At 45.4% G+C, this 25801-nt stretch overlaps 1 protein-coding gene across 5 annotated transcripts; it reads right to left on the bottom strand.

Moving 5' to 3' along the window:
- LOC135376203 (zinc finger protein 431-like) lies at positions 1-25743 on the bottom strand. Of its 5 annotated transcripts, none has more exons than XM_064608805.1 (10): positions 25600-25743; positions 25409-25513; positions 24135-24217; positions 23785-24005; positions 19243-19395; positions 11359-11511; positions 10542-10694; positions 8477-9280; positions 2566-2709; positions 1-2037 (listed from the first exon to the last, which is right to left on the bottom strand). In XM_064608805.1, the coding sequence occupies exons 4-10, from the start codon at positions 23918-23920 to the stop codon at positions 1052-1054; spliced, it is 2529 nt and encodes an 842-aa protein (XP_064464875.1). In that variant the 5' UTR covers positions 23921-24005; positions 24135-24217; positions 25409-25513; positions 25600-25743; the 3' UTR covers positions 1-1051. The 5 variants fall into 5 exon arrangements, with proteins under 5 accessions (XP_064464875.1, XP_064464877.1, XP_064464874.1 ...); XM_064608807.1 differs by having other exon boundaries at positions 23797-24005; positions 25586-25743; XM_064608804.1 differs by having other exon boundaries at positions 25586-25743.
- Between the last annotated feature and the right edge of the window lie 58 nt (positions 25744-25801).

A 25801-nucleotide genomic window follows, 5' to 3' on the forward strand; every position in this document is an offset into this window, starting at 1 on the left:
CATATTTGACTACTAAGAGTCAGCCAATCAGAATAGTGTCTCTGACAGCGGTGCCAATCAGGAATAATTACACTGTTTAGAACAGCACATGTAAACTGGTTCAAACCAATTAATGTCGGTTCAAACCATTATTTTGGTTGCACTGAACCCAAGCCGAACCAATAACCATCAACCGGAACTTGAACCGAACCCCCTAAAATAACGGTTCCGAGCCCTGATTGGAAGTGTACAAATCACGAGAAACAAAACATAAGAGTTCTTTTAGGTGCTTGCAGACTTAGCGACGCAACAGTTCCAGTGTGGCAAGGAAGAGATGCACTTCACATGCAACCAAAGCAAGAGACACATCAGCTATCACGCAAGCTACTTTCTCCAGAGGTCACATCACAGCACCACAAGTTTGTCGCACATTCTCTATAACACTAATGCTACCCGACACACCAAACACCACAACTGGTTTTAATTTCTATTGGCACACAGAATTGTCTCACTGTGATTGTTCTATAGACACCTGACACTGGGTTTCCTGATATTTCACATGCATCACCACCCAATCCAACTCTTTCTCAACCTCAGTCTGTTCATGTGAGTGAGTTTCACATCATCGGACAGAAATAAAATGATGTAGGATACAAACTGCGTCTGTACAGCCTTCCCCCTATGCGTATGACCACATGCTTCTTCAGGCCTCCACGTTCAGGACAACAGAATTGATGCTTGGATTGCCTCTTTCTTGTGTACATAGTCTCCACACTTGTACTGTTGCTATCCCAGGCACCTCGTGGCTACTTGTGAAACCACGGAGTTATGCACTGGCTAAAGTAGCTCCTGCTCTGTTAGCAGCTTGTTCTGTGGCTTGTGTGTGTGTGTGTGTGTGTACAGTGGCTGAACTCTGCAGGACAGAGGTTGCAATTGTATGGCTTCACGCCCATAAAGGCCCCCACACAAAGGGGCAGATTTGTGATTTGCCTGAGTTTGCGGAACATAGAATGCTCCTGTATGGCTTGTCACTCGACGCTGTGGCTGATTTTTGCAGGATGAGGTCGTGCTTCTATGGCTGCTCACCCATGTGTGTCCGCTTGTGATGCTTAAGGTACCTGGTCTGGCTGAACTCTGTAGGGCAGACATCGCACTTGTACAGCTTCTCACCCGTGTGTGTCTGCTTGTGCTGCTGTAGGTTCCCCTTCTGGCTGAACTCCGCAGGGCAGATGTCGCACTTGTATGGCTTCTCACCTGTGTGCGTCCGCTTGTGGTGCTGTAGGTTCCCCTTCTGTCTGAACTCCGCAGGGCAGACATCGCACTTGTATGGCCTCTCACCTGTGTGCGTCCGCTTGTGTTCCCGTAGATCCCAGAGCCGGTAGAACTCTGCAGGGCAGACATCACACTTGTGTGGCTTCTCGCCCGCGTGCCTCCGCTTGTGATCCCGCAGACTCGAGACCTGGCAGAACTCTGCAGGACAGACATCACACTTGTGTGGCTTCTCGCCAGTGTGTCTCCGCTTGTGAGCTCGTAGATCCGAGATTCGGCAGAACTCTACAGGGCAGACATCACACTTGTGTGGCTTCTCACCCGTGTGCCTCCGCATGTGGTCCCGCAGACTCGAGATCCGGCAGAACTCTGCACTGCAGGCATCACACTTGTGTAGCTTCTCGCCCGTGTGCCTCCGCTGGTGATCCCGTAGATCCGAGATCCGGCAGAACTCTGCAGGACAGACGTCACACTTGTGTGGCTTCTCGCCCGTGTGCCTCCACTTGTGATCCCGTAGATCCGAGGCCCGGCAGAACTCTGCAGGACAGACATCACACTTGTGTGGCTTCTCGCCAGTGTGCCTCCGCTTGTGAACCCGTAGATCCGAGATCCGGCAGAACTCTGCAGGGCAGACATCACACTTGTGTGGCTTCTCGCCCGTGTGCCTCCGCTTGTGAACCCGTAGATCGGAGACCCGGCAGAACTCTGCAGGGCAGACATCACACTTGTGTAGCTTCTGGCTTGTGCGGGCCCGCTTGTGATGCTGCAGGTCCGTGCTCTGGAAGAACTCTGCAGGAGAGATATCCCACTTGTATGGTAGAAGCACAAACGAAATAAACAGACCTTGACCACTCATAATCATTCTCTCATATATAAACATTGTTATGTGCAGTTGTTTATGCAGCCAAAGTCTGCAATAGTTGCAGTAATGTGGAATTGCATAAAGGATCTCCAGAGGTCTGTTTTGCCTAGTTTGATTATCTTCCATACAGAGGCGGATCCAGGGAAGATCCTGGGGCGGGGGGGGGGGGGCGCCCAGTGAAAAAAAGAGAGAAGACGGGGGGGTCGCTATGTAGCATGAAAATTCGCCGTGCGGCAGGATAATCTGCCGGAATGGGGGTAGAGGTATGTCTCGAGGGGGGGGGGGGCGGCCCCCACGCCCCCCCCCCTGGATCCGCCCCTGCTTCCATACAAGCTGGAAAGCTGACATGTAACGAACAGAAAACTGAAAAGCGTATCCATTGCATGTCACTTTTTGTCCATATCATGCTATTGAGTTTGGTGTTGACTAAATGTCCCTGACCATTTTGTATTTACCTTCTGATGTTAAGTCACAGTTGTGTCTCATTTGGTCCTGCCCAGTCAAGATTTCAATATTGTAAGGCTCTGTTTTCACTTCTACGATTGGATGTTCCTTTGAAGATTCCTCTCGAGTTTCATCTTTAACGTCACATGTCCCAGCTGTTACTCATGAAGTAAAACAAAAAAGGAAAGAAGTAAGGCACATTGTAAGGCTTCGGGTCACACGACGACCACCTCTGTACTTTTTCTGGACCTACTTTAACTATATATTGCACCTAGAGGTGTGCACTGTCGCCAGTAACGAACAGTCGGGGCTACACCACAGCCAATGGTGCACAAATGGAAGCGTGGGAAAGGGTTGTTGGGGGAAAGGATTTTGGTTTCGGAAGGGTGAAGGGGCGTACGCCCTATACAGCACCTATAGGGGGCGCCACAAGCGAATCCCCTAGTGGGAGGAGCAGGCACTTTTCCCGGGGCTCGTAGCACACTCTGCGGTGTTGCCTGTATGCGGCCTGCTGCATCACATCTACCGTAAGCACCTCAGTATTCAGAACACGAAAGCACCGTAAAGCAGTACAGTAATTTCACGCGTATTAGCCACGACTTATGCACAATTCTTTTTCTCAGGGGCGCTCCACAGCTTATCCATCGGTGTGGCTTATTTGATGACTATTTCTTCCATATGCCATTTCTAACGAAAGGGCAGTGTCTCTGGAACAGCACTGCCCTGCCGATGCACGAACAGTGCGTAACAGGGATGGGTCCACATTCGAATAGATTGGTCTTCCTGGTGCATTCCCCCAAGCAGCTCTAACGAAAGTGGTGACAGTGATTCACGTTTTCTGGAAGACCACTGACCCATCAATCCATGAGAAAGCGCCCACCAAGAACAAAAAATGATCTTGGTAGAACTCTGGAGCTGACCCTGGAGTATGGACCACAGGGTTTATGACCTTCTCTATGGTCTCCTTTGTCGCACAAATCAGTTGCCTCGTATTGCCCGTGGCTTATCTGCCAGAAAATTTTCAAAACGTTCCTAAAAACGTGTCCTGCAGCTTCTCTGCAGTGCAGCGTATACTCGTGAAACTACGGTAAGCTATGGGCTGTACGTGAAGGAGTGTGCCATCATCCACTTTGAGAACGACTATGACAGTAGAGTGCAGAGATACGGTACGTGTGTAATATTAGTGCACCAGTCATGGCTGTTTTGCATGCCTGATGGTGAAAGACAATGACGTATGATGTCTACATGTACAGATGGCGGGTCCGTGCTCACTTGCAAAAATTGACATAGTGAAGCGCAATAGAAGGACATTATATATTCCTTATATCGCTTTCGACCAGGCAAAAATGCAAGTCTAAAACTTCACAATGCGTTCAATGGCATTTGTCCTTACTAGATTTATGCCACCTCCTGATGCGAATCTCGTGTAACGTAAGTTTTATTACGTATTTTTTCGCGAACCGAATTCGGAAATTTGCCAAGTAAAGGTCACTTTTTTAGCCCTTCAATGCAAACAGCGTGCCCAATTTACTGAAATTCATGGTAATTCACAGGGATATTGAGGAGCTATCGCTATATTGAGGAGAAAAAATAGCCAAACATAATACTTTTCGTGGCATCAAGAGCGTAATGCTCGAAGAGTTTTTGAGCGAGATCATTGTCAGTGCGATGAAAAGAGGTCGCAAGCCCAGCCTACAGAGTGATAGTAAAGAGAGTAACAGTTCCTCAAATTGGGAGAGGGAAGACATGATCCCAGCAGAAGCCAGATGAGATAAGCCATGCCTGTGTTGTCTCTTTCTACTATCCCTCTGTGGACTGAGTTTGCAACCTCCTTTCGTCGGACTAACGATAATTGCGATCAAAGAGTTGCCGAGCGATATGCTCTTGGTACCCCGAAAAGCACGATGTTCGGCTATTTTTTTCGATGGGATAGCTCCTGAATATCCCTCTCTATTATCGTGAATTCGAGTGAATTGGGCACACTGTTCACATTGGCGGGGTAAAAAAAGTTACCGTTACTTAGTAAATGTCCAGGTTCAGTTCCCAAAAATTTACATAACACACCTTACGTTACTTGACATCCACATCAGGAGGTGGCTAAAAACTTAGCTAGCACAAATGTCTTTGACCACACGACCCTAGGAGGCGCAATTTTTTTATTATGATTTTAGGACACGTTTTCTAGGACACTCCGTATGGGCATGGGCTCAAGAAATGCTCTTTTTATGTGTATTAGACAAAACAGCAAGTCGGTAATCAAGTCTTGCGATATGGCAGCTCTCTTTGTGAAGCTGTTCCCAGACTCGAAGAGTTTCATTTTACGTGCTTTGTGCACATCCTTAGCGAAGCTGCTATGTAACTAAGACTACTGCTGTGTTTTTAAAAGTGCTCGTTGCATTTTATATACACGGTGCAATTTTGCTTTGTGATACAATGCAGTGTTCTGAAGACCATGGAAACTGCTGCGATTGTTTCGTAATTAATAGTTGCGTGCTTAGTACTTATTTTATGTTTTGGGAAATAGAAAATATGATGCAAGGTTTCTAACTTTATTCTAGAGTGTAACATGACTGCATGGGACTCACAGGGTTGAAAAAAAAATTGCGATAAAAATTCAAATAAACTCGATCAATTTGATTCAATCAACTCCTTTAAAGGAGCTCGGAAAGCACTTTAATCACTACCATTTTTTTTTAACCAAGGGGTTCGTAAGCTTATTAAAATGCACCGTGCGAAGTAATTCTATCAACAGATGCACAAATATCGCAGAATTCGATTTTGAAAATCGCGACCGTGCGCAACGGTGGGAATACCTGGAACGAGCCGTCGAGCCGCTTGCATCATTTTGACGTCAGAAAAGTGGAGCCGCTGATTGGTTTCGAAGAACCTCGTCCGCTATTTTTTCACTCGGAACCCCGCTGCAACGCTGGGAGAAGTTTCTTTTTGCTTTTTCTTTGGTTTATCAGATACAGTAAACGAAGATTAGTCTACAGACACTGTTGAAGGTTAGGCCGTGAGATCGTAGAGGCCATCCTCATTAAACTCCCCGAGCGAAGTCAACCAAAAATCGGTCAACCTCTCTACGCTTGATCTTGCTTTCCCTAAAGCGACCTTCCGAAGTAGGTGGATTATGAAAATAAACTTCAGGTGCCAGGTTTTGTATGCTGTTCGTTATTGTGGTGACTGTTTCTTGTTGTGTTGTTGGTGGCAATACGTATACAGGGTGTTTCAAAAAACGTGTCATTCGGACTTTATAAAAAAAACAGGGCGACGGAAAAATACGGGGTAAACGGCATTTGTGTGGCAACTGAATTTGCCACCTTGAAAAAATATTTTCATTTGATTTTAATTGAAATAAATTGAATTTCTTTAATTGAACTCCAAAATTTCCCAAGTGAACCTAACGATTTTTTTACAGAATTACAGAGCCCGTAGCAAACTTAGTCAGATCCACTAAGAAATCCGCTCGATATTGCAAATGGAACTGCCCAAAAAAAGTCCCGAAATTGAGGCTTCAAAGTTTCGGGTATTCAACGGCGCACCAAATCAGACGCAAAGATTCGTGGAGAGGAGGACATGCTCCTCCCCCCATGAAAGATAGAAGGTCGAAAAAACACAGGGAGGGAAAAAAGAGGCGGAATCATTTTTGTTTGCCGCTTATCAACGTATGGTGGAATGTCACCTGCCTTGTTATCTGCGCGTCTTGTGCTGCACGCCGGTCCGGCGATAAACTGTTCTAGCTTCATGGGGGCAGGAGCATGTCCTGCCCTCCGCGCATTTTTCCGACTGATTTGGTGCGCCGTTGAATACCCGAAGCTTTGAAGCCTCAACTTCGGGAATTTTTTTGGGCAGTTCCATTTACAATATCGAGCGGATTTCTTGGTGGATCTGACTAAGTTCGCTACGGGCTCTCAAATTCTGTAAAAAAAACGTGAGGTTGACTTGGGAAATTTTGAAGTTCAATTAAAGAAATTCAATTTATTTTAATTAAAATCAAATGAAAATATTTTTTCAAGGTGGCAAATTCAGTTGCCACACAAATGCCGTTTACCCCGTATTTTTCCGTCGCCCCGTTTTTTTATAAAGTCTGAATGACACGTTTTTTGAAACACCCTGTATATAAATACAGTGCACCACTAAGCGCTGCTTCAGTTCACGCCTCAAAATTATCGCTGCATCGCTATGACCACTAATTCGGCGCCATTTGTTTTGTCACCATATAGTGCATCAGTTTTATCCCCCATATAGTGACCGACAACGCGGGTAAGTTTGCGTCCGCCGACATATCGGCGTGCACTGAAACAACACGTGACTAGCGTAAATTTTAGCTGACTATAAAATGCACATGTCGCGCGCGGAAAACTGCCAACGGCAAACTGTGACTAACCCAGCCATAATATTGCAAGCACACAACTAACCAACCAACATGCCGCCCTGCTAAGCCAAATGGCTGCTAAAATGTGTCTTTCGTTCGCTAAGACGACTTGGACACATATAGAAAACCCCCACATTTGAGTGGTTAAATAGTGATGTGATGTTCTTAATCGCGGCATATCATCTTACGAAGCAGCATTTCCCCTGGCTTTCCTTGTTTCCCGAACATGAATTTCGAGAACGGGGGTTTCACGACCCGGAATATCGAGGTCCTCCCTTATTCATCCCTTGACAGGGAGAAAGCAGGGGGAAAGAAAACAGAAAGAAAGAAAAGAAAACCAGTCAGCACTGACCCGGATAAAAGCGCGGTCGCCGCTTCCAACTTTTATTACGTCACCAATTATGTTTTTTTCATTCTGCTCCTCGTTTGACCAGGAGGAGTGAGTCGAGTGGGAACACGCGCGCCGATGTTCAACTGTCTTTTTTTCTGCGAAACACATCGCATATAGAGAAGATTTTCGTGTTAATCATCAAGTTAAGTTACCTGCTTCCACAACGCGTTCGGAACGAAAAATTTTTCAGATGGCTTTCAGAGCTCCTTTGAGTCTCCCTCCTAAATGATGATTTTCCTCATAACCGTGAAGTACGATGATGTAGTAATAATTCGTAGTATATTGTACACAGCCTCGAATTTGCACCCCATGACACGTAAGTTTCCTCGATGATGTATACTGCTGTGAGTTAGACAATGGGGCTTGGCCGATGATGATGGCCGACCCATGAAGAACACGCAACAAGGGCACAATCCGATCTCGCTAGAACACTGGAATTCCTTTGTTGCGCACCATGCCGAGCACAGAATATGGGCCGCAGGGTTTATCGCCTTCCCTACGGTCTCCTTTTGTCGCACAAATCAGTCGCGTCAACTTCCCGTGGCTTATCCTGCAAGTGTGGCTTATCTGCTGGTAAAATTTTCAAAATGTTCCCACAAAATGGCCCTGCGGCTTATCTGAAGTGTGGCTTATACGCGCGAAATTACGGTACATCTATAGGATATTACCGTGTCATGTTCCCCAAGAGCATTCTATAAACAGGGTCTTAGTTTTTAGAGTTAAAACCCGATTAGCCCCAGTTACTCCCTGGCGAGAATCGGTTTATGAGTGGTTCCCGTTGAACCAGATTTCTCCCTGCCCTGAATTCCAATCACGTTGTCAGATTGGCAAAAAACAATGCGCGTTGGGAAGTGGCCTGGCGTCGTTGTCCGAAGGACAGGACGATAATTGTTGTCACTAGAAAATTTATGAGAACTGTAGTGGGCTGCAGTTGAGTAAATTTTGGCTGATTTTTGCAGGATGAGGTCGCGCGTCTATGGCTGCTCAGCCATGTGTGTCCGCTTGTGATGCTTAAGGTACCTGGTCTGGCTGAACTCTGCAGGGCAGACATCGCACTTGTACAGCTTCTCACCTGTGTGTGTCTGCTCGTGCTGCTGTAGGCAGTCATTCCGACTGAACGCTGCAGCACAGACATTGCACTGGTATTGCTTCTCACCTGTGTGTGTCCGCTTATGAACCTTTAGACTCGAACTGTGGCTGAACTCCGCAGGGCAGACATCACACTTGTATGGCTTCTCGCCTGTGTGCGTCCGCTTGTGTTCCCGTAGATTCCAGAGCCGGTAGAACTCTGCAGGGCAGACATCACACTTGTGTCGCTTGTCACCCGTGTGTGTCCGCTTATGAACCTTTAGACGCTTACTGTGGCTGAACTCTGCAGGGCAAACATCACACTTGTATGGCTTCTCACCCGAGTGTGTCGACTTGTGCTGCTGTAGGCAGTCATTTCGGGTGAACGTTGCAGCACAGACACTGCACTTGTATGGCTTCTCACTCATATGTGTCCGCTTGTGAAGCACTAGGCTCTGGCTCCAGCTGAACTCTGCAGGGCAGACATCACACTTGTATGGCTTCTCGCCCGTGTGTGTCCGCTTGTGTTCCCGTAGATTCCAGAGCCGGTAGAACTCTGCAGGGCAGACATCACACTTGTGTGGCTTCTCGCCCGTGTGCCTCCGCTTGTGATCCCACAGACTCGAGACCTGGCAGAACTCTGCAGGACAGACATCACATTTGTGTGGCTTCTCGCCAGTGTGTCTCCGCTTGTGAGCTCGTAGATCCGAGATTCGGCAGAATTCTACAGGGCAGACATCACACTTGTGTGGCTTCTCACCCGTGTGCCTCTGCATGTGGTCCCGTAGATGCGAGATCCGGCAGAACTCTGCACTGCAGGCATCACACTTGTGTAGCTTCTCGCCCGTGTGCCTCCGCTTGTGATCCCGTAGATCCGAGACCCGGCAGAACTCTGCAGGGCAGACATCACACTTGTATGGTAGAAGCACAAATGAAATACTAAGTGAGAATTTTATGAATGTTTTTCCATAAACAGACCCTGACCACACATAATCATTCTCTCATATAGTGCTGGACTTTGAAACCCACTCTGTCACATTCTTTCCTCCATGCCAGTAGCCAATTGGACTGTACAGAGTTACAGACGGTCCTATTCGCTGCATCACTCTCGAAGAAGAATGCACTCAAGCGTGTTTTGTAAAATTTTGTCCAGCACTCTTTTTTAATACAGTAGATATAGAAGATGTACAAGGTGTTACCCTATAAAAGTCTACCCGTGCCGCCATGCCGTACTCGCCAATTACTCAATGCAGGTGGCACATTGTGCGATCTTCATATAAAGCTCATAAGGACATTTAATCTTGGTGAATTTCGAAGTGATTAAGCGCCGCAACACGAAGTTATAATTCAAAACGTGAGATTCCCGTAGTCAAAACAATCAAGATGGCGGCGTTGAGAAGATCTCTTGCCATGCTGCTCCCCAGACGACGACGTGTCGCATATCCTGCCAGCCGGATGGAACTGCAGTTTTCATTTCGCTTTCGTGTAACTGTCGTATTTTGCTCAGACGTAAGCAAGTGAGGTACGAAAAATGCCGGCGTACTCAGCAGACGACACCCAAAAGGGATGTCGTCTGCTTACTGAGAGGCGCCATCTTGGCTGTTTTGCCTACGGGAACCTCACGTTTTGCGTTATAACTTTGCGTAACGGTGCTCAATCACTTCGATATTTGCTATGGATGAATGTCCTTATGAGGTTTATACGTAGACAACACATTGTACCGCCTGCATTGAGTAATTGGCGAGCACGGCATGCCGACGCGGGTAGACTTTTATAGGGTAACACCCTGTAGAGTGTACTTGTTAGGGCTAAACTTTGTGGGAGCACATGAAGGGAAACACACTGTGCACCATGGATTATTTTGCACCTGATTCCTCTGGTTTTGCCTGCTTTTCCTTATCTTCTCGCTCACAAACATTGTTATGTGCAGTTGTTTATGCAGCCAAAGTCTGCAATAGTTGCAGTAATGTGGAATTGCATAAAGGATCTCCAGAGGTCTGTTTTGCCTAGTTTGATTATCTTCCATACAAGCTGGAAAGCTGACATGGAACGAACAGAAAACTGAAAAGCGTATCCATTGCATGTCACTTTTTGTCCATATCATGCTATTGAGTTTGGTGTTGACTAAATGTTCCTGACCATTTTGTATTTACCTTCTGATGTTAAGTCACAGTTGTGTCTCATTTGGTCCTGCCCAGTCAAGATTTCAATGTTGTAAGGCTCTGTTTTCACTTCTACGATAGGATGTCCATTTGAAGATTCCTCTCGAGGTTCTTCTTTAACATGACACGTCCCAGCTGTCACTCCTGAACGTAAAAGAAAAAGGGGGAGAAGTAAGCCATATTGCGAGGCTTCGAGTCACATGACAACCACCTCCGTAAAGTGTGGGGGATTTGAGGAGACAAAATGGATTTAAATCAAATCCGAATCAGATCCGGATTTAAATTTATTTGAGTAAATCAAACAATTTTAAATCCATATTTATTTTCAGCATGCCAAATGAAATCCTTTTTCAAATGCGGATATTTCAAACGCATCAGAAATCCGGAAGAACTAACATAGCTGAGTAGCTCTGGAATGGCTTCAGAATCGACGGCAGTTTTCGAAGCTCAGATTTTTTACGCACCATACCTAATTAATAACAGGAATTCCTAACAATTGCGGAGCTAAGAAATAGAGGCGGAACATATGGAAGACATCTATTACAGTGGAGCCACATGAGCACAAAAAATGCAACTTGGTCATTATCTATTTCCTTATACATATTGAGATTCAACGGTGAAGTGAAATTTGATAAAGAATCTCCACGACTATTTTCCATAACTTTCAGAATCTTGCATTGAACAGAACGTGTGCATGAAAGGTGATACCTGTCTGTCAGAAAACTAAAGTGCATTTCTGTTGTATCCCTTTTTTTGTCACGCTATTGAGTTTGATGTTGAGTAATGTCCTCGACCATTTTGTATTTACCTTCTGATGTTGAATCACACTTGCATCCCATTTGGTCCTGTCCAGTCAAGATTTCAATGTGATCAGGCTCCGTTTTGACTTCCATGATTGGATGTTCCTTTGAAGATTCTTTTCGAGGTTCTTCTTTAATGTCACACTTCCCAGCTGTCACTCCTGACGTAGAACAAAAAAAGGAGAGAAGTAAGCCACATGACAAGGCTTCGGATCACATGACGACCATCTTCGTACTTTTTCTGAACCTAGTTTAACTATGTAATACACCTAGAGGTGTGCGCTGTTGCCAGTAATGAAAAGTCAGGGCTACACCATAGCCAATGGTGCACGAATGGAAGCGTGGGAAAGGGTTGTTGGGGGAAAGGATTTGGGTTTCGGAAGGGTGAAGGGGCATACGCCCCGTACAGCGCCTATAGAGGGCGTCACAAGCGAATCCCCTAGTGGGAGGAGTGGCACTTTTCCTGGGGCTCATAGCACACTCTGCGGTGTTGCCTATATGCGGCCTGCTGCATGACGTCTACCGTAAGCACATCAATCTTCAGAACACAAAAGCAGTAAGCTATGGGCTGTACGTGGAGCAGCGTGCCATAGTCCAGTTTGAGAACGACTACGACTGTAGAGCGCAGAGATGTGTAACGCACGTGTGTAATGTGTAATACTACTGCACCTGTCACGGCTGTTTTGCACATCCGATGGTTATCGTGAAAGACAATGATGTATGACATCTACATGTACAGCTGGAGTGTCAATACTCACGTGCAAAAATTGACATAATGGAGCGCAATAGCAGGGCATTATATGTAGGGAGTGACTTTTTCAGGTTTATTTTTTTATTTATATTGATACATATACCCTCAAGGCCCAGAGGGCACTAAAGAGGGGAGTGAGCAGGACACAATGCAATGACAAAGCACAGGAACATGCGAGCGCAACATAATGACAATAAACGAGCAACTTCGACTAGAACATATACTAGTATCATCTTCGTATTTTCCGGATTCTAACGCGCCCCCGAATCTAACGCGCAGGTGATTTTTACGACTTAGCCGCAAAAAAAGTTGAAAATGCACCCCTGTCAAACATTGAAACAAACAATGAACAAGCGTTTATTCAGCATCGCTATCGTCAGAAGTTTCTTTGTCGCTGCTCACGGTCCACAGACAATCGTCTTCCGTCCCGTCAAGCGCGTTTGAGATACCGCATTTTTTAAAAGCGTTCTGAACCATTGTCTGGGGAAGGCTTCTCCACGCATCATTAATCCATGTAGACACATTTTGAAGCGAAGCGCACTTCATCCTTCCTCCGGGTGTCATGACGTGATGACCATCGATCAGCCAGTTGTTATACGCTGCCCGAATATTGTCCTTCAGTGGCTTGTTACGGCACACATCCAGCGGTTGTAATTGTGAAGTCATCCCGCCCGGGATGATCACAAGGTCCGGATTGCAAGCGTGCAACTTCTCTTTTAGGCGTTCCGAAATGTGACAACGGAAAGGGTCGAGCACAAGCATGGAGCGGAGGCCCATGTTAGCACCGTGTCGTTTCCGCCACACGACATCTACCCAGTCAATCATCAGATCAGTGTCCATCCACCCTTTTTCATTCACTCTCACTATCACGCCAGGCGGGAAGGACTCGTTCTTTGGCAAAGTTTTTCGGCGAAAAATCAGGTACGGTGGAAGCTTGAAGCCGTCGGCAGTACAACACAGCATAGCCATGACTCGATTCTTCTCGTTTCCCGTCGAAGTAATGGCGACCTGCTTCACACCTTTCTCTTCGACTGTGTAATTTGATGGGAAGTAAAAAAAAAAAAATCGGGGTCTGATCTGCATTCCCGATCTGGCCAACCAAATGGCAGTGGGTACGGCGGACGTTGATTACGTAGCGCTGAAAAGCAACCAATTTCTCCTCGTACTCCTCTGGCAGTTTCTGTGAGATCGTGGTCCGGCGTCGTAATGAGAATCCTGCTCTCTTCATGAACCTTGTTATCCAGCTCCTGCTGCCTTTGAACTCTGAGCGTGGGATGCCCGCAGCCCTTGCGAATTACAGGGCCTTCACCTTTATGATTTCTGACTTCACTGGCAAATGTCGTGCTCGCAAATCCTTTATGAAAGGGACAAGAAGGTCCCCCACGTGGGGGTACCTATCATGCCTCGGCCCATTGAATCCTTTGCGCGTCGACTTCGAAGCCAGAATCTGCACTTTCTGTTTTCTCCAGTCCCGGACGTTGGTCTCCGGCACAGAAAATCTCCTTGATGCTGCACGGTTGCCCTCTGTTTCCGCATAGGCAATCACCCGTCGCTTGAACGACGCCTCGTAGTGAATACGCTTTTGCTTCATCGGTTAAGATGCGGATTAGCGTCGCGAGAATGACACGGCTGTGCACTATCAGCGCTATCAGCAGTACTGCGTTGATGAACGCAGCGGCGTGGTTTTAGCAGTCCTCCTCAGGTAACCGAGGATGCGGCTGTAGAGTATGTACCACTACGCCAATCTACAACGTTGCAAGCTCATTGGCCTAGACTGTGCGCGCGCTCCGATTGGTCGACAATGTTTTGAAATCGCATTTTCTTCACGCGCATCTGCGTGCAGCGTGCCGGCGGCAGTTTCAAGTTTCAGCATAGTTTCGAAATAGCTCGCATCGGCTGGCACGGCGTTCGTCGTCTTGTGTTCCGTGTTTCGGTGATGTCAATCGGCAGAACAGTTTCTGATTCTACGCGTGTTGTGCTGTTCCTGGACACGACTATTACCCCACGTACAGTTTATCAACTGCTGGAATGCTTCGTGGGTTGGCGTGGTTGGAGAGTGAAGAACGCGTTCGGGCGCCGTTGGATTTTGAGGGCTGACAACAAAGACAGGATTACGATTACGTGCCATACAAGTGCCTTCTGCTCTGCAAGCAACGAAAGAAGATGCTCATCGGCCGGCACGGCGTCCTCTTGTGTTCCGTGTTTCAGTGATGTCAATCGGCAGAACAGTTTGTAGAAGTGTTCGCTGGTTTATTCATGCGTCGTTGTGACTCAACGTGTGTTCTGCTGTTCCTGGACACGACTATTATCCCACGAACAGTCTATCAACTCCGGAACTGGAATGCTTCGTGAGTTGGAGCGGTTGGAGAGTGAAGAACACGCTCGGGCCATGTCGCATTTCGAAGGCTGTTCGTTTTGTTTCAAGTTCGAACTTAGTTACAGTGCGTCAACAACGCAGTGGACTTTGTATTCACAGTGCACCCATGTATTAGATCTTTGACTCAGTGCTTTGTGTCAAATAAATATTTCTTTTAGCCAAAAGAAGCTTCAGTTATTTTGAATATCGGGTAACGGCGGTAGGCGTGAAATCCGGTAGAAGTCGATGGTACCCAGAACCGGCCGAAAGCTCAGCCAAAGTTAAGGCCCCTGATTGGCCGACTGGCATTGCATAATTTCTACAACGTTGCACTCTCATTGGTCGCGTGCCCAGTGTTGTGTGAATTCTCAAACTATGGGCTCTATGGGGAGCTGTTGGAGCCTGGTTTTAGGCTGTTCAAGATACACCACGTGCCTGACCACGTGGTATGGACCGGGCCAGTAGGGACTACGCATGCTATGGGCTTCCAGACGCTTATGGCGCCTCCTGCCTGCGTCGGGTTTTCAAAGTTCGCTCTTCGTGAATTGCTTGCACTCGATTCTAACGCGCACGCGATTGTAGGCCGACTTTTTCCCGAAAAAAAGTGCGCGTTAGAATCCGGAAAATACCTCTACCTGTTTGTAAACAAATGACGTCATAATGTTCGACAGCGCCACAAGTTTGGTAGAGTTGAACCACGTTCAATGCTAGTAGCGAACAAGGTCGCGCCCGAAAGCCACGGTCTTGAGGGGATTACGATGGTCTCTGAAAGGGAAGCTACCTTCAGTCCTACTTTTCTTTCAATAGGAGGCAGCGAACAATTGCCCATTCGTTGAACCCAGCTCTCCCCTTCTGATCTGGTTTGGTTTCCGAGTGTCTACCAACGTCATGATGACGTTTCTCGAGTACAAGTTTATTAGCGAGATAAACGCGACAATATACAATGACATTATAAGTGAAGGAGGTCGCACAAACTCTTTTTGAATTCTATAATATTAGTAATCGAAGTCACAGAACCAGGTAAACTATTCCATTCTGATGAGGTGCCGGGAATCAATGAGCCCTGGAATGATCTCGTTGAGCAATGCACTACACCTACTTTTTCACGATGATCAACACGAAGGGAAATGTACGATGGTGGTGTGATCAAAGAAGATTTTAGAGTCGCGTTGTGATAAAAAACTTTATGGAACAGGCAGAGGCAGATAATTCTCCATTGTAAAGCAATCGCATGTTAGTTTTCATTGCGGTGATGCTGGCAGTGCGATCGTAGTTGCCTAATATGAAACTGGCTGCTCTGTTCTGAACAGACTCAATTAGTTTGATGAGATTATCTTGATCAGGGTCCCAGACTGAAGCAGCATATTCCAGTTTAGGCAAGACAAGTGTTTTATATAGCGTGGTCTTCACATGAACCGGGGCAGATGAGAAGTTTCAACGAATGTAGCCCAGGGTGCTGGACGCGTTATTAGTTATGTACTCAATACGCGTCTTCGCCATTCAAGGATGTCAGAGATGAAGACGCCCAAGTATGTATAGCAGGAGACAGACTCAAGAGGGATGTTGTTAATAGCATAGGCCTGACTAGTCACATTGTTGTGGGACACCATTAGAAGCTTGCATTTTGTTAGGTTAAGTTCCATTGCCCAGCTGTTACACCATTCGGACATTTTATTAAGGTCAGACTGCAACAGGTCAAACGCCTACACAGGTTAAATGCCTATCTCAGATTGGGGGGGGAGAAATAAAAATTGGGCACCATTTTTAAATTCAGAATTAAATTTAAATTTAGCTAATATAACACTACTGGCCCAGAAGCTATTCTTATATGGCCCCTGCAACAGTTACCTTTCCCGGTTTCTACGCTACCTACATGGTCGCCGTAATTGTGTCAGAATACAAAATGTTATGTCCTCATGATACTCATCCACCTCAGTAGTGCCTCAAGGTTCCAACCTTGGCCCTCTTCTCTTCCTGATATTTGTCAACGACTTGACGTCATACGTTTAAACACTAACATTTTACAATTTGCCGACCATATCAAGATTTTTCGAGAAATTCGGACTCACCGGGATTGTTATTTATTGCAAAGTGATATTCAAGCGATCAGTACTTGGTGTAAACAGAATGACCTTGTCTAGAAAAACCAAAATTGTGTCCTTCAGTCGTAAAAGAGAGATCATCTCTCATAGCTACTCTATGGATATTATCACATTAGAAGTGAGCTGGGTGTTACATTTGATTTTTCTTTGTCATTCATTGATCATGTCTGCTCGCTTGTTCGTAATTGTCTGCAACTGCTCGGTTTGATATCTAGTGTTACGCGTGTATTTAAATATTCAGCTTGCTTTATGCAACTTTATCTTGCCCTTGTTAGGTCTAAGGTCGAATCTGCCTCGATCGTTTGGAACCATTATCATCGACGAGGTCGTCTGATATCGAGAGGATTCAAAAAAGGTTTATTAGAGTACTTTTTTATAGATATATCGGAAGACGATTGGATTATTCCTATCCTAGACTTTTGGTCTATTTAGGTTTGCCTGTGTTGAGCAGGAGACGTCTTATGAACGATCTGTTGTTCTTGTATAAGCTGGTCAACGGCTGTATTAACTGCTCTCACCTATTATCTATGCTACATTTTTATTGTACTATTCGTCCTAGTAGAAAACTCGTATTATTCCACCCACCGGTTAATGAGGAAATGATCCCTTCGTTTCGTATGCAGTTTCTCTTTAATGGCTTTAACCACCTCAACATTGATATTTACATGAATCTTCACCAATTCAAATGTTCTGCCCATCATCTACTTTGTAACTACTGTAATTATGTCTGATTATTTCCTGATCGTTATTTTGTTTAATCCTGAATTGTGAATTGATATATAGCTGCTGTTTCATCTGGTTGTTCATTCTTCTTTTCCTATGAATTCAATTGTATATTACATTTTTATAGTGTACTGCCCAGTAGACAAAGTAGAAACTCCGACTTCACATAACAAAATAACGAGGTTTACTCAGACGTTTCGTCTGTCATGCGACTGATATCATCAGTGCCAAACTGAATGGGAGATTATACAACCGGTCGCTATTTAAGGAGATGAGAGTATTGTTCGGGAAGGGGGCCACGCTTTTTGTTACAAACCGAGGGGTCACCGCTTATGTGCCAAGACTCTAGAAGCTTTCTGGGTCCCCATCTTTGTTCTCGAGCCAAGGTCACTGCGTTGTCGATGTTGAAACAATGACCCGTGTCCCAACAATGTTCTGTAAGCTCTGTCTTAAACCGTGTAGCATGCATCGCGCTTTTATATCCCGCTTATGTTCTTTGAAACGAAGTCTCATATTGAAACCAAAGGACCCCGTCGCCCGGAAGACCAGTCTGGAGTAGTCTACAAACTACAATGCCAAGACTCTGACATGTGCTACATTGGCGAGACAGACAGGAAACGGAACACTCGTTTCAAAGAACATAAGCGGGACATAGAGAGCACGACGCACGCCACACGGTTTAAGACGGAGCTTACAGAACATTGTTGGGACACGGGACATTGTTTCGACTTTGACAACACAATGACCTTGGCTCGAGAACACTGGAGTCTTGGCACATAAGCGGTGACCCCTCGGTTTGTAACAAAAACCGTGGCCCCCTTCCCGAACAATACTCTCATCTCCTTCAATAGCGACCGGTTGTATAATCCCTCATTCAATTTGGCACTGATGATATCGGTCGCATGACAGACGAAACGTCTGAGTAAACCTTGTTACCTTGTTTTGTAAAGTCGGAGTTCTCTACTTTTTTGTCTAGTTATGTCGCCTCCCGGCTTTTGGAATATTTTTGCCCTGTTTTAGACTGTTGTCAGCCGTTGGTAGGCACGATATAAATAAATCCAGACAAACAAAGAATAGACGGCAGTCTTTCGAAGCTGGGATTTTTACGCAGAATACCTAATTAATAAGAGGAATTCCTCACAGTTGCGTAGCTAATACCCAAAACGCACTGTCGCACACGATCTGGATCGCCCCGCAATCATGGTGTGCGTAATCCCGCTGGACACGCGGCGCTGTCCGCACTTCACGTCCGTGGTCCAGGTTTTCATTTGACGCCGTCTAGTGAGAGCTTTGCACAATGCCTACTGAAGTTTCAAATTAAAAGAAAGCATTGGTCCAGGATGTCTACTTGAAATATACACACATTAATGTAAATGCTATTTAGGCTGTTTCAGCGTTTGTCCATGTTGTTTTCTTCGTTTGGGCCACTGGAATCAGTACGGGATCCAACAGTGTGAGTAGAGAGAAGATGAAAAAGTGAAAGGATGCCACTGCACGTGTGCCAACCCTCCTTGAAGTGTGTAATCATGTTCGCGAACGCGGGACAAGTGTTTGTGTTGTGGATCTCTGTCGCCGAGACTCGCTTTGTCCGCACCTGAGCACGTTCGCAATCGCTGCCTATCACGAATGCACATGATGTAGATCTTGCGTCAGTGCGTTTTGGGTATAAGATATGGAGGCGAAACATACGGAAGACATCTATTATAGTGGAGGCGCATGAGCACAAAAAATGCAACTTAGTCATTATCTATTTCCTTATATTGAGATGCAACGGTGACGTGAAATTTGGTAAAGAATCTCCACGTCTATTTTCCATAACTTTCAGAATCTTCCATTGAACAGAACGTGTACATGAAAGCTGATACCTGTCTGTCAGAAAACTAAAGCACATTTTTGTTGTATCCTTCTTTTTGTCACGCTGTCAGTGTTGACTAAATGTCATCAACAACTTTGTATTTACCTTCTGATGTTGAATCACAGTTGTGCCCCATTTGCTCCTGTTCAGTCAAGACTTCAACGTTGTAAGGCTCCGTCTTGACTTCCATGATTGGATGTTCCTTTGAAGATTCCTCTCGAGTTTCATCTTTAACATCACATGTCCCAGCTGTTACTCCTGAAGTAAAACAAAAAAGGAGAGAAGTAAGCCACATTGTAAGGCTTCGGGTCACACGACGACCACCTCCCTACTTTTTCTGAACCTAGTTTAACTATATATTGCACCTAGAGGTGTGCGCTGTCACCAGTAACGAACAGTCGGGGCTACACCACAGCCAATGGTGCACGAATGGAAGCGTGGGAAAGGGTTGTTGGGGGAAAGGATTTGGGTTTCGGAGGGGTGAAGGGGCATACGCCCCGTACAGCGCCTATAGAGGGCGCCACAAGCGAATCCCCTAGTGGGAGGAGCGGGCACTTTTCCCGGGGCTCGTAGCACACTCTGCGGTGTTACCTATATGCGGCCTGCTGCATCACGTCTACCGTAAGCACCTCAATATTTGGAACACGAAAGCACCGTAAAGCAGTACAGTAATTTCACGCGTATTAACCACAACTTATGCGCAATTCTTTTTCTCAGGGCCGCTCTACAGCTTATCCACCGGTCCGGCTTATCTGATGACTATTTTTTCCATATGCCATTTCTAAAGAAAGGACAGTGTCTCTGGAACAGCACTGCCCTGCCGATGCACAAACAGTGCGTAACAGGGATGGGTCCACATTCGAATAGATTGGTCTTCCCTGGTGCATTCCCCCCAAACAGCTTTAACGAAAGTGGTGACAGCGATTCACGTTTTCTGGAAGACCACTGACCCATCAATCCATGAGAAAGCGCCCACCAAGGGCAAATTCTGATCTTGGTAAACTCTAGAGCTGACCCCGGAGTATGGACCACAGGATTTATGACCTTCTCTATGGTCTCCTTTGTCGCACAAATCAGTTGCCTCGTATTGGCCGTGGCTTATTTGCCAGAAAAATTTCAAAACGTTCCTAAAAACGTGTCCTGCAGCTTCTCTGCAGTGCAGCGTATACTCGTGAAACTACGGTAAGCTATGGGCTGTACGTGGAGCAGTGTGCCATCATCCACTTTTTGAACGACTATGACAGTAGAGTGCAGAGACGTGTATAATATTAGTGCACCAGTCATGGCTGTTTTGCATGCCTGATGGTGAAAGACAATGACGTATGATGTCTACATGTACAGATGGCGGGTCCATGCTCACTTTCAAAAATGGACACAGTGAAGCGCAATAGAAGGACATTATATATTCCTTATATCGCTTTCGACCAGGCAAAAATGCAAGTCTAAAACTTCACAATGCGTTCAATGGCATTTGTCCTTACTAGGTTTATGCCACCTCCTGATGCGAATCTCGTGTAACGTAAGTTTTATTACGTATTTTTTCGCGAACCGAACTCGGAAATTTGCCAAGTAAAGGTCACTTTTTTAGCCCTTCAATGCAAACAGCGTGCCCAATTTACTGAAATTCATGGTAATTCACAGGGATATTGGGGAGCTATCCCTATATTGAGGAGAAAAAATAGCCAAACATAATACCTTTCGTGGCATCAAGAGCGTAACGCTCGAAGAGTTTTTGAGCGCAATCGTTGTCAGTGCGATGAAAAGAGGTCGCAAGCCCAGCCTACAGAGTGATAGTAACAGTTCCTCAAATTGGGAGAGGGAAGACATGATCCCAGCAGAAGCCAGATGAGATAAGCCATGTCTGTGTTGTCTCTTTCTACTATCCCTCTGTGGGCTGAGTTTGCAATCTCCTTTTGTTTGACTGACGATAATTGCGATCAAAGAGTTGCTGAGCGATATGCTCTTGGTACCCCGAAAAGCACGATGTTCGGCTATTTTTTTTCGATGGGATAGCTCCTCGATATCCCTCTCAATTATCGTGAATTCGAGGGAATTGGGCACACTGTTCACATTGGCGGGATCAAAAAAGTTACCGTTACTTAGTAAATGTCCAGGTTCAGTTCCCAAAAATTTACATAACACATCTTACGTTACTTGACATCCACATCAGGAGGTGGCAAAAAACCTGGCGAGCACAAATGCCTTTGGCCACATGATCCTAGGTGGCGCAATTTTTTTTATTATGATTCAAGGACACGTTTTCTAGGACACTCCGTATGAGCATGGGCTCAAGAAATGCTCTTTTTATGTGTATTCGACAAAACAGCAAGTCGGTATTCAAGGCTTGCGAGATGGCAGCTTTCTTTGTGAAGCTGTTCCCAGACTCGAAGAGTTTTATTTTACGTGCTTTGTGCACATCCTTAGCGAAGCTGCTATGCAACTAAGACTACTGCTGTGTTGTTAAAAGTGCTCGTTGTATTTCATATACACGGCGCAATTTTGCTTTGTGATAAAATGCAGCCTTCTGAAGACCTTGGAAACTGCTGCAATTGTTTCGTAATTAATAATGTTTTGGGAAATAGAAAATGTGATGCAAGGTTTCTAACTTTATTCTAGAGTGTACCATGACTGCGTGGGACTCACAGGGTTGCAAAAAAAAAATTGGGATGAAAAATTCAAATAAACTCGATTGATTTGATTCAATCAACTCCTTTAAGTCTCCCTCCTAACTGACGATTTACCTCATAACCGTGAAGTACAATGATGTAGTAATAATTTGTAGTATATTGTACACAGCCTCGAATTTACACCCCATGACACGTAAGTTTCCTCGATGATGTATACTGCAGTGAGTTAGACAACGGGGCTTGGCCGATGATGAGGGCGGACCCATGAAGAACCCGCAACAAGGGAACAATCCGATCTTCCATGAACACTAGAACCCCTTTGTGCCGAGCACCATGCCGAGCACAGAATATGGGCCGCAGGGTTTATCGCCTTCCCTACGGTCTCCTTTGTTGCACAAATCAGTCGCGTCGTATTTCCCGTGGCTTATCTGCTGGCAAAATTTTCAAAATGTTCCTAAAAATAGGCCCTGCGGCTTATCTGAAGTGTGGCTTATACGCGTGAAATTACGGTACATCTATAGAATATTACCGTGTCATGTTCCCCAAGAGCATTCTATAAACAGGGTCTTACTTTTTCGAGTTAGACCCGATTAGCCCCAATGATCCCCTTGCGAGAATCACTTTATGGCTGGTTCCCGTTGAACCAGATTTCTCCCTGCCCTGAATTCCAATCACGTGTGAGATTGGCAAAAAACAATGCGCGTTGTGAAGTGGCCTGGCGTCCTTGTCCCAAGGACAGGACGATAATTGTTGTCAGTAGAAAATTTATGAGAACTATAGTGGGCTGCAGTTGAGTGAATCGCTATTGAAAAATGCAGCGTCATGCCGTGCACATTCAGAACACTACGATCGGACCCATTCCAAACGCGCACAGTCACGATAGGATGCGTGCTCTTCTCCTGCTGTCTCATTGGATGTCGCCCTTTGCATCCTTTCTGGGATCCCATTCGTTGTTGCCAGATGGCTCTGTCTTCAGTGTGTTTTTCTTCCAAGTGGTAACGTTGCGCAAATTAATTTGGTGAATTGTAAGGCTAGATTCCTATTGCAAACAGTGGCAACCCCCAAGGTTTTGCAACTAATGCAATTTCACGCGTATAAGCCGCAGGACGCGTCTTGGAAAGTTTTGAAAATTTTCTGGCAGGTAAGCCACACTCCCAGATAAGCCGCAGGATGCGTCTTTAGGAATGTTTTGAAAATTTTCTGGCAGATAAGCCGCACTGCAGATAATCTGCAGGACGCGTCTTGGAACTTTCCGAAAATTTTCTGCAGATAAGCCACGGGTGTTACGAGACGACTGAATTGTGCAACGAAGGAGGCCATAGAGAAGGCCATAAACCCTTTGGTCCATACTCTGGGGTCATCATGGTGTACAACAAAGGAGGTCAGCTCTAGAGTTCTACCAAGATCGGATTGTGCAATTTTTTGGCATTTTTCATGGATTGATGGGTCAGTGGTCTTCCAGAAGACGTGAATCACTGTGACCACTTTCATTAAAGCTGCTTTGGGGAATGCACCAGGAAGACAAACCTACTCGAATGCGGACCCGTTCGTGTTACGCACTGTTCCTGCGTCGGCTGGGCAGTGCTGTTCCAGAGACACTGTTGTTCATTAAAACCAGCGTATGGTACAGGTACCAGAAAAAAAAAGTCATCAGATAAGCCGCACTGCTGGATAAGCCACAGAGGGCAAGTGGGAAAAAAAAAATCGTGAAATTCAGGCATAGTTCAAAACCACGGATAGCTCAGCATAAGTGGAATTTGCACAACCAGCCCCATGACAATAAGAAAAAGATGCAAAATGGAGGGTTCTCAAGGACTGTGGAAAATCCCAGGGACTTCCAAAACGTTGAAAATTGCATTTTGAAATTCTAGGGTATTCATGTGTTTCAAGGACCAGTGGGAACAATGATAATGGACATTTTTTTCCCACCCAAATCTGCTTTGGGCACTTAACCCGAAAAAGGTCAGACACTATCTATCAAACATTCCCCACTTGAGTGCATAGTTTACGAGGATTTTACCGTAAGCATCACCTCCTGAAGGATGTTCGCTGCAGTGCTGTTGATGTACCTGGCCCTGTTGTGGCAGGCATGCAACATCAGGTGGTTCCGATTTCACTCTCACGGGCTGATTGCGGAACTCCAGAGAGAACTGCATTTTCTTGGAGTTGTGATTCCAAAGGGCCTGGCACGTGATGACTCGAAGTCACAAGAATCTCTTGCCTCTTCTTTAATGCGCAGTGCTGTCCTCATCCCACGTAAATTGGAAAGGGAAAATTGGGTCCCGAAGTGAAACAAATACAGCGACGGTTTTCGTACGCTCACAGAACATGAAATCCCTGAACAGTATATTTGTGAAAACGGCGACTCACCGTTGTCAGAGGGTCAACTACGTTCAGACAGAAGAGGTGCCGGAAAGAAGTTCCTGAAGAAATATTGCGTGGACTTCTTTTTCCTTCCGAAGAAACATGATACACGTATTTAACTACTTTCCAGGTTCAAGAAGCCATGGGCAGTTTTGTGCAGTATACAACATCTGCTTAGCTGGCAGGCAATTTTATAACAATTATTATGTAAATAGAATTGTTAATGTGTGCGTGCATGAACACTCGCTTAATTCATATATTCCCAGTATATGACAAGGTACCATCTAAGTAGGAAGACCACATACAGGGTGTCCAAGAAAATGTCTAATTGAATTATAACTAATAATAATAATAATACATAATTTAAGAAAACTACGCCACCTAGAAATCACATGGTCAACGGAATTTGTTACTAGCTTTTTGCCGTCTGCTGATGTGATTGTCACCTAAATCAAATTTTATTAAGCAGATTATTACGAATGGAAATAAAAAAATTGCCACGTAAAAGTATGTCGCCACAAAAAAAAATAAAAATAAAAATAAACACAAATGTGAAGCACTTGAAAAATTTACTCAAGTTCCCGATAAATGACGGGGTCTTATAGCATCTGCCGGATGGACCCAATTGTTTATGCAGTGAAGTTCGTCGGACTGTCCGTGATATGAGGAACGCGGTAGGGCGGCTGAAGCCGGCACCGTCCAGACGGTGCATAGGAAGGCATAGGACGAGCTGCACAAAGGTAACTTGGACTTATCCAACTACAGACTCAGTTACCTAAACTAACGGAACCTAACCTAGAGCTGTACCAATTTGCAAAGTAATGATGAAAGATGGAAGTCACTCAAAAGGTTATCCATCTTTCATCATTAATTTCTTAGGTACTTGAGGCTTCGTATGTATTTGTCCTTTCTATGTGTTCCAGCCTCAGGACATCAATTGTCTCACGTTGCAAACGAAGCTATCTTACACTACCCTGACTAGAATAAGTTAAACACTAACGGAACCTAAACTAACTTAATCTAACAACCACGACACTGCATGATGGAAGCAGACTTGCGGAATGGTTACACCAACAAAAGAATGCCCAGCCGATGCATTATGCTTCACCATTATGCATCAAGTTAGGCGCCCATTTGGCAAAAGCGAGCACATAGTTGTCAAGACCCGCACGGGGGTACAGTGATGTTGAAACAACATTCTGGACACTTCCTTCAACATTTCATAACTCATCCAAGTTGAATTATGCGGGCTAATGGTTATACGTCGAGATATAACTTACTATTTTCCGTAGATGAAGCCCTGTTGTTCTCACTTGAGCATGCGGCCTGTGTCTTGCTCCTTCAGGTCCTGTTCTGGGTTCTGGGTCCTGTACCATGCTGGTGCACTAAGGGAGCACGCAAAAAAGGATGTTTTCAAGATAATGAAGATCGCAATAGCTCCTCCATTGACGGTGTACCTCATTTCAAATACCTCGAAGTGAAAAGTAAACACTCGAGGCTATTTTGCCACTGCTAGAACCGCGCTGAAGCTTTAAACTTTGTGCCGAGCATGTTTGTTTACATGTTTGATTGCCGCCATGTAGGAAAGGAAGAGAAGGAAAGAATGGTGCCCTGCTGATATCCTTGCGTGGCGCTAACTGTAAAAAAGAATAACGATATGTCAAAGAATAATA

This window comes from Ornithodoros turicata, unplaced genomic scaffold, assembly GCF_037126465.1.
Source record: "Ornithodoros turicata isolate Travis unplaced genomic scaffold, ASM3712646v1 ctg00001055.1, whole genome shotgun sequence".
In the NCBI taxonomy this organism is placed as follows: domain Eukaryota; kingdom Metazoa; phylum Arthropoda; class Arachnida; order Ixodida; family Argasidae; genus Ornithodoros; species Ornithodoros turicata.